The sequence below is a fragment of the Euprymna scolopes genome, chromosome 29, assembly GCF_053919585.1.
Source record: "Euprymna scolopes isolate OS-2025 chromosome 29, ASM5391958v1, whole genome shotgun sequence".
NCBI classification, from domain to species: domain Eukaryota; kingdom Metazoa; phylum Mollusca; class Cephalopoda; order Sepiida; family Sepiolidae; genus Euprymna; species Euprymna scolopes.
The window spans coordinates 27,000,835-27,010,895 of NC_136510.1; the positions used below are offsets into that span (position 1 = coordinate 27,000,835).

General features: G+C 36.1%; 1 protein-coding gene across 1 annotated transcript; it reads left to right on the plus strand.

Annotated features, from left to right (window-relative positions):
- Positions 1 to 216: 216 nt before the first annotated feature.
- LOC145252391 (non-structural maintenance of chromosomes element 3 homolog) lies at positions 217 to 2,212 on the plus strand. Its single transcript, XM_080111787.1, has one exon. The coding sequence runs from the start codon at positions 275 to 277 to the stop codon at positions 1,211 to 1,213; it is 939 nt and encodes a 312-aa protein (XP_079967913.1). The 5' UTR covers positions 217 to 274; the 3' UTR covers positions 1,214 to 2,212.
- Positions 2,213 to 10,061: the final 7,849 nt, after the last annotated feature.

Consider the following 10,061-nt stretch of genomic DNA (forward strand, 5'->3'; position numbering starts at 1 on the left):
ACACATATATATATACATACGTATATATACATACTTATATATACACACATATATATATACTTATATATACGTATATATACAGACTTATACATACACACATATATATACACAAATATATATATATACATACATATATATATACACACATATATATATATATATATATATATATATATATATGCAAATAAATATTTCCCCTATGATAGAACTCTTTAGAATCGTAAAAGCATAAAAAACTAGAGAACACGGCTAGCATTCAAACTCAATTTTCGCTATGCCAAAACGAAAAGTTACGCCTGGAATATCTGCAAGTATTCCCACTATTGAACCAGATGGAATTTCGTCTATAAAACGTAATGATACCAAACCTCCAATAATTCCGTCAACGCCTTCTTTGTCCGCGTTCGTTTCAAAACGAAATTCGTCTTTCGTTCCAAAAGCAACGAAATCGGACAGAAATGCTTCAGAATCAAATTTAACTCCTTTTTCCGTAACAACCGACTTAGAATGGGAAGCTTTAGGATTAAAATCTAGTTCCGTTTCAACAACTAACGACTTAGAACGGAAGGCCTTAGAACTTGTTAAATATTTCCTAATTGCCGACCAAAAAAAGATTCCGATTAAAAAAGTTGACATCAACAATCACGTCCTAAAGGAACATAAAACGCATTTCTTCGACATTTTAGAAAAGGCCCGAGAATTGCTTCGTGATGTTTTTGGCGCCGACTTGCTTGAACTGGAAGATAAAAAGAAAAGTCAATATATTTTGGTGAAAAGAAACCACGATGGTGAACTGGATGACATTATATGCAGTGAAGAGGATACTATAAAACTGGGTCTTCTTTTCACCATTTTAGCCATTATTTATATGAGTGGCGATTTAATCTCTGATAAGGAGCTGTGGAAAGTTTTACATAAACTAGGAGTTGATCCCGACTGTTGCCACGAGACATTCGGTGATGTAAAAAAACTTGTGTTTGTCGAGTTTGTCAAGCAGGGTTATCTTGAATATGTGAAACAAACGGGTAGTGATCCGCCATTTTCTTGTGAATTCCATTGGGGTCAGCGAGCCAAAAGAGAATTGCGAAAGAAGTATATATTGGTCCATGTTAGTAAAATCTACGGCATGGAGCCGACAGAATGGACATCTTTGTGGAAAGATTGTTTGGCAGAAGGAAACTTGATCGGTAGTCAGATGGAAACGTCGACGTAAAAATAATGTCATTGGACATTTTTTATGCACGTCTCGAACTCCAATTATTAGAGAAATATGAATAAATTTACAGAGCTTTATGAGATACGCACTCGCCATGGAACAAAATGCCATATTCCAAAAATCACGTAACTTGTTCAAGTAGATATTTTTTAAACTATGAAAAATCAAATTTTTAGGAATTGATAGTTTTTATTAATTGCTAGAAATCATTAAATTATAACAAAAACAAAAAAACTTAATTTACGTGATTTTGGAAATGACATTTTTCGTTCCCTGACAGGCACGTTCACCATAAACCTTTTAAAATAATCCTATGAGACGTTTGTTTTATTTATCATTTTATTTATTTTTCGTTAACAGAAAATCCGAGGTTCGGTATTCTTGGTTTTACTTCTCAATAATATTTTTATATGGAAATGTTAACGTTAGTCGTAACCCGCCATATTGCCAATCTAAAAATTCTATGTGACTATCTTTACATTAATTTGCTGAATATGTATTATGCCGGCGCGAAACTGAATACGGTATCTATACAATATAGAAGCCTTCTGGAAAAATAAAACCAGTTTATTATGGCAACATTGTATGGCAGATGAGTATAGCGCGGGTAATTTGAAAAAAAAAACGTTGCTGTTAACACATTGAAATTAGCATATATATATATATATATATATATATGTGTGTTTTGCGACAGAAAAATCTCCCATATTTTAACATGCGGTCTTCCCAGTCGCGCCCGTGCGGTTTCTGAGCAACCATTAATTTGCATGGATAGAACTGCATATTGGTATGTAGAATTCTTCTGACTGTTGGATTGGACAATCCCAAGGCCAAAGCATGTTTGCGAGCTGAACTTTAGGACACTGAGTAACAGAAAGTATCGCAGTTCGAATATGGCTGGCATTCGAGCGCTTCGAAGCTTTTTAGGTGGTTTTCTTTTTAGTCCCGAACTCGTAGCTCTGAAATTTGCAACCCATAGCTGTGTTGGCTTTTTATGTGGAACAACATCACGTCACCATAATTTGTAATAAACAGAGAAAGCTTTCTGTGTTGCAGTTACAGATTCACCATTGTTCAAAGACATTTTTACAATAAAAGCACAATGTGCGCCAGTCCAAACGATATTGCTGAAAAAAAAATGGCAAGTTATTAGCTAAATAAAAAAAAATGGCACTTGCATAAGTCCGTTAGCAACATAAAGTTTAAAGTGTGGGAGGTATGTCTGCCGCACACCGTGTGTGTGTATGTGTGTGTGCTATATATGTATATGCTACTTGTGCAGAACCCGGCCCAGACTTTTTTAAAATAGTATATACACATTATTCAACTTTCACTGCATCTTTTTATTAAGTTGTTAGATGAAAGTAAAAAATAATTCTTGAAAAAGCTACCAACTCCTCGTGTTATGGATTTGTTTATCTACATAAATAAAACGGGGTGTATAAAAATATTTAACCGATCAACTCTTCAACTACTATTGACATAAAAGCGAACGTAAAAGTAAATAATAAACAGCAATAATGGTTAATAACGAATAAAATCTTTGTTTGGATGAATAACACGTACAGAAAGGTCGGCAAGTTGGAATGCAAAATGTTCTTTTAAACTTGTTAACATAGTTCTATTACTTTTGCGCATGCCCAAATTTATACATAGCTTGAAGTGACTTAATCTTAACTCTTTCTTAGCTGTCAATAGCTTACGCTATTGGAGCGCTGAACATTTTGAATTACATTCTAGCTGAGACCAGTGTGTGTATATATATGTATACGTTTATGTATCTATACACATATATGTATATATATACGTTTATGTATATATATACACATATATGTATATATATACATACGTGTATGTATATATATACACATATATGTATATATATACGTGTATGTATATATATACACATATATGTATATATATATGTGTATGTATATATACACATATATGTATATATATGTGTGTATATATACGCATATATGTATATATATATGTATATTAGACCTCTTCAAAATTGACCTTTTTCTTCAAACATGTGGAAACTGATATTATTCCCATTCTCCAAGGTCTAAATTAGCTAAATATATCAGTTATTGTGATTTTGGACCTTGGCTATGCCTGCCTCAAGAGCCATGTAATTTTATTGTTGACGTTTTCCAAAACGCTGCAAAATATGGGATATTATGTCCTTATTTTCATTGTAGCTCTCCAGAGGTTGATGCTATAGCATTGAAAGTGGTACCAAATGAAGGCTAATAAAATTTTCTTGCATATGGTATTAAGCACGATAAAACACATGAACACCTGTGTAAATTCTAACTAATTTTAATGCACAAACAGCTGGGACACTACAAAAAATCAGTTTGGTAGTATGATAGCACTGCACTGACACATATATTGCATAAGAAACTGTCAGGATGTGACTAATACATGTATTATCACTTGTTCAATGTGGCTTTTTTGAAACTGTCAATTTTTTTACTGTGGTACTCAACAACTTGTAGTAAGCAGTTTCTTTGCTCTGGGTCACTTGTGATCTGAGTTGCAAAGTCACTCATTAGTTTCACACCTCTCTCAGCCACATCATCGGTCACTTTCACTGACCTCACAAACTTCTGTGCATTCCTGTAGCTGTCATTGTCTTCCCAGGTGTCAACAAAAGTAGTGAGCCAGTCACATTTCACTCGAAGAGCATCAAACAGAAAGTGAGACTCTGGCCCTACCAAGTCTGTGAGAACTGTAGCTGCATTGATGACAGGAAACACTGGCTTGCCTTTCCTGTAACTCTCAGGTTTCTCTGTTTCTGACAGCTTGACTGCGCGCTTCTCTTTTGTAGACTTGGTCATGCTGGCATGTGAACTGAACAAGGTGAATGGCACTAGTTCCTGGGTCAGATACCAGCGGTGGTTGTTCATTTTCTTGAGAACAGAGGTTGCCAGTTCATAGTCATACTGCTTGTATTGCAGCATGTTCTTCATAAGCTGGAGGTCATGGATAGGTGCTTCAGCTGATGATGTGGTGGTCACCCAGTGGCTGGTGTAGAATAAGGCCAGGAATTGTTCATCCTCTCCAGCTTGAAGATAGTGTCCGTGTTGTATTTTAGTTCCTTGGAAACATGGGCATCTTCATACAGTAAATGTTCCTGGCCATCCAGCGGGCTTGGTGAATAGCACCTGGCTTGACCCAGTGGATACCTCGAGGAGGTTCCTCACCAAGCAGGATCATGCACAGCTCTGCCACCTCTCTCTAATCTGCCCTCCGACTTGCTTCCTCAAGGAAATTGCTTAAGACTGCAATTGTGCTTGTTCTTCTGTTTCAAGTCTTGTTCAACAAGGCCCAGAACTCTTGGGCAGTCCTTAACCAACTTGTCCCACTTCTCTTTCATATTGCTGAAGATTGGGTTGTCAGGACTCTTGACCTTGCTGAACACAGCCTCCCATACACTTCCAATTATTACCTCTGATATGTGATGGCGACAAGCGAAGTAGAATACCTTTTTGCCTAGTTTTTCTTCAATAACCTTCGCTGCACTCTTGTTGATGCCACTGTTGCTTGCTGTGGTATCAAATACCAAGCCTACAATGTTGTCTGTGAGACCCCATGCTTCTATCAGTTCCAATGTAGCATTACACTGTTGGATTCCTGTGGAACTTTCTATGAAGGGCACACCAAGCAGCTTCCCTTCTTCATATTGTGGAGTACCAGAGACGAGCACTGCAAGACTTTCCACTGGGTATCTTTCACCAAGAACATCCCGTAGAAGTTTTCCATCCCAGTGTAGTGTGCAGTAATCTGGCGGACTTTCCTTGAAGTTATTCATGTAACTTTGCCACAAGTTATGACGAGTGTTTATCCTATTTCGTCTTGTAGTAGATGCTGATATAACAAAGTCATCAGGATCTGCACCTCCTGCCTTCAACACTGCAGACACCATGGCTGTAGTCTGGTTGTCAGAGAGTGACAACCGATCTGCAGTCCTACAAATCTCTTCACTGGTCATAACTGAGTGTGGAAAGTGTAAGGTTATCGTACTTGGTTTTGATGAACAGCTTGGTGTTGTCTCAGTGTATTCTGAACCCTCACTAGTACCAGAGCCTTGACTGTTCTCTGGGTCTTCATCACTTGAAATTTTCCCAACTTCTGCTGCTGTAGCAGTCACTGATGATAACATTCTCTCTTCTCTTTCTTCTCGGAAGCTTTTCTCTCTAGACTTATTCTCAAACACCTTATCATCACCTGACATGTGTGCCAGGCGAGTGGTCTGTTGGTCCAAGTAGAAATTGACGTCCTCTTCTTTGGTCTCCTTTATGAGCAGCCTGTTGCTTCTTATCTCCTCCGCAACATCCTTTGCTCCAATATCAAATAATTTGTCTAAGTCCTTCAGAAAGTTAGCTCGTTTCTCTTCCTCTGGTTTGTTATTTCTTCCCTTGTTTTTAACAATTTTCCTGTACTTTTCATGGAGGATCATGAAACGGTTGACTGCATTTGGTCTAGTTAGTGTTTTAATCCTTGCCATATTCCAGAATGGCAAAACGACATCCACTGTATCATGGGCTAAAGAACTATTGTCACTGTTGGGATTATCATTCCTCAAATGCAGGAAATACTGGAACACCTGGCGATTAGTAGGAAGTTGAGATCCCCTGATGCTGGAGCTGGGTTGCCCAATGAGATACACATCACTGAATGACCTTGTGGCAGGAGTTGCCACCTTTCTTCTCTTTTCAGTTGGTCCATCCCGTTCACTTGTATCGCTGACCACTTTCCCACAGCGTAGTTGTCTTCCAGATGCCATGTTGTCAGCAGTTCACAAATCTTAACAAATCAGCTTTAACTTACAATCTGAAATGAAGAGATAAAACATACTTAGTGATAATAAATTATATACATGCATTAAGAGTAACATTTTTGAGATAAAGTTATGTATTATATGATGGCATCCTTTCCAAGCATAAAATATATAGGTTTGTGCATTTAAATTAATTAAAATTAACACAGGTGTTCATGTGTTTACAACCATATGTAAGAAAATTTGATTAGCTTTCATTTGGTACCACTTTCAATGCTATAGCATCAACCTCTGGAAAGCTACAATGAAAATAAGAACATAATATCCCAAATTTTGCAGCGTTTTTGAAAAACGTTAACAATAAAATTACATGGCTCTTGAGGCAAGGAAACATTTTAAGGACAACATCAAGGATAATCTGCATTGACGTGTCTAGCTGGGAGAATGCTTCCAATAATCGTAAAAAGTGGCGCTACATGGTTTATCATGGCTGTGATAGCTTTAAGAGGAAAACATATGAGCATGAAAAAATGAAGCCGGAATAAAATAAAATAAAAACCGCTTTCAGTAGACAGGCCACGCAACGACGAAATGTTGCATCTCTCTTCCTGTTCTACAAGTACTTTAACGGTAAATTCTCTGACGAATTGCAAGCACTTGTGCCCCCTCGACGTAAATACCCCCGACAAACCCGACAAGCAGCTAAATCCCACCCCTTCACAGTAGAGATCCCTAGATGTAAGAGAGCCTTCTACAGTAGTTTCTTCCCTAGAACCACTAGACTTTGGAATTCTCTTCTGGGTTCCTGCTTCCCCAACTGTAGTGACATGCAGAAGTTCAAGTGCAACGTGAACGGACATCTTACTGCCCAACTCCCTACATAGTACCCCTGATGCCTATGTCCCTGATAATAGCCACCTACAAAAAAGTGACAATGTATGTTATTTTGGGTGAAAATGTAAAAGAAAAAAAAATTGTATGAAAAATAAAAATGTTTCATTTTTCATACCAATTCAGTTTCTCTTAGTTTGCTGGCATGTCTACTGAAAGCGGTTTTATTTTTATTTCATTAACAATTTGAAGTTATTTTGGATTAGAATTTGAAGCTCATGTTCTATAATTATAAAAAAATATTAAATGTATCAATTAATAATAATTTATTAATAAAACTGATCCACCGGACATGCGTATAAATTTTTTTTACCGGACCCATTATATAAACAAAGAAAATTCCTCCAGGAAAATGCCCACTTCGGACGATTATCTTGTGATGTGGACTACTCAAAATACAGTTTGGATCACTTTACCACACTATATATATATACACACAAATATATATACACACATATATATAAATACAAATATATATACACACACACACACACATATATATATATATTTTTACTATTACTCAAAATACAGTTTGGATCACTTTACCCACTATTATTTGCTATCAAAGACATTCACTTCGGATTTTACCATGAAATTTGGATGTGAATTTTTATATCCTTTTCATTAACTTCCCTTACACTATGACGAGCAATTTTTGTTTAGATGCGATAGAATATTACTAATAATATCTTGTAAAACTTATAATCATAGGTTTCCATACCAGTTGATTGTTAGATGATTTTATTCTGAAGTGTATATATATATATATATATATATATATACATATACATACATACATATACGAGCAAACAGTTAAAAACATATTTAATCTCAAAAGAAAACACTCTCCATTTATCTAATGTTTCCTTTTCAGATTAAATATGTTTTAAACTCATTTCAAAGTGTTTTTTAACATGTTTTATTAACTGTTTGCTCGTATTATAAGCTCCATTTCCTATTTGGTTTTATCGAGCTTTTACATCTGGCTGAGATAACTTTATGAATATTTATTCTTTAATATTTATAATATACTTTAATTTTACCATCCTGGATCATTTTGGTAAATTTAATTGTAATTCTTATTTTATATATATATATATATATATATATATATATATATATATATATATATATATATATATATATATATATGAGAGATATATATATATAATTATTTACTATAATAATTAAATACCTACTGGCACTAGTGTTTAATCCTTTCGGGAATCTTCAGTGCAGGGTGTCACGATTAACACTAGTCGATGGATTCAAATCCGCCAGCACAAGCCATATCTGGCTTGATTAGCAAAGACCGTATTCATTCGGCTACCATGAACCGCGTGAAATAACATTGAATTTAAACATTTTGTTTCTAAATGCTTTTTATTTCAGTCAGAGAGATCTAATCGTTATACGATGATCTATGCATAAGAGCTAAATCTACCGACGTAATTCAACTGAAAATGCTCAACGATAAGAAACGAGTTTCTTAAAGGAGCTGACATAATTATTTACTATGATAATTAAATACCTACAGACACTAGTGTTTCATTCCTTTTTTTTTGGCAATTTTATAAGTTCCAAACCTCAGCTACTATAGGTCAAAATTTAACAATGAAAGCTCGTTGAAAGGGTAATGACCTGAACTCTGTGGTGCTCTATGTGACATTTGCACTTAAGGTTGGACATGGAGGGAATCATCCATCATTTAGATCTTAAGGCTTGCACTAAAAAAAAAAAACTTTTTAGAAATAAGCACCAAATTATTAGATTTTTACAAACTAAGTTTTTTGAACAAGCTTCAGCTTAATGTTTGGGTGACCCCCCCCAAAAAAAAACAAAAACAAAAGCTAAATGGAGGCCATCTAGAACACATACTGTAGAACGGAGAAAAAAACAGGCCAAAGACCCTAGTGTTTTGATGTGATGTTTCGAATATAATAAATGGAAATGTCTTCTCAATTATTAACTCATTTCTCTCTGATAGGTTCATAAGAGTAGTAGTTGATGGGCAAAAATCAGAAGCTCACAGTATAAATGCTGGAGTCCCTCAGGGGTCCATCCTGGGCCCAACTCTTTTCCTGATCTACATTAATGATCTTCCAAATGACATCCTTACATCAGTCGTAGACATTTTTGCTGACGACACTACCATCTATGGTAGCACATCTAAGACAGTAAACGACCAAGTTCTCTCCGATTATCTCTCCTCTGATCTTGAGCACGTTGTACAATGGAGAAAGGAGTGGCTGGTTACTTTTAATGCATCTAAAACCAAGCTTCTCTCTTTACATCATCAACGTTCTGATCCCCATCTGGCATCAATTAAAATGAATGGCTCTCGTCTTGGGGAGGCCTCAAGTTTTGACAGGCTTATGGGCTTGACCTTTACTCCTGATCTTAAATGGAATACGTATATCAAATCTGTTGCCAAGGCCGCTGGAAAAATGGTCGGATCCTTCTATCGATCCAGTAGATATCTCACTGCTGATGCAATTCTCTATCTATATAAGAGCCAGATACGTCCAAGGATGGAATACTGTTGCCACATATGGGCAGGAGCTGCTAGAAAAGACTTGTCCTGCCTTGATAGGGTTCAAAATAGACTTCGTGGCCTGGTGGGAGATGTCCTTTTCTCTTCGCTGCAACCTCTATCTCACAGAAGAGATGTTGCGAGTTTGTCTCTGCTTTATCGTTATTTTCATGGAAAGTGTTCGACTGAGCTTCAATCTATGCCCCCCTCGCCAAACTTTCACAAGAAACACTAGACTAGCTGAAAACATTATCAATAATTTTCCCAACTCTTTATCTGTACCTAAACCTAAACATAGATTCCATGATCAAAGCTTCTTTCTTAGAACTGCACGCCTGTGGAATTGTCTTCCGTTTTCCTGCTTTCCAGCTGTCTATAATATGGTTGTCTTCAAGTCCAACGTGAACAAGTTTCTGATGAGCCGTTCAACTTAAGTTAACAAATTTACCGAACTTCCATTACTATCGATTACTATATTGTCCTTTTGACTGCTCTATACTCTTTAACCCTTATCCTTGAGTGGCCTATCGGCCTTGATAAGTGGTGACGCCTATGTAAAAAAAAAATTATAATATACTTTAGTTTTGCCATCTCGGATTATTTTGGTAAACTGTAATTCTTATATATATATA

Excerpts from the sequence above, each read along its gene's own strand:
- LOC145252391 (XM_080111787.1), top strand. The coding sequence starts at position 275 with ATGCCAAAACGAAAAGTTACGCCTGGAATATCTGCAAGTATTCCCACT.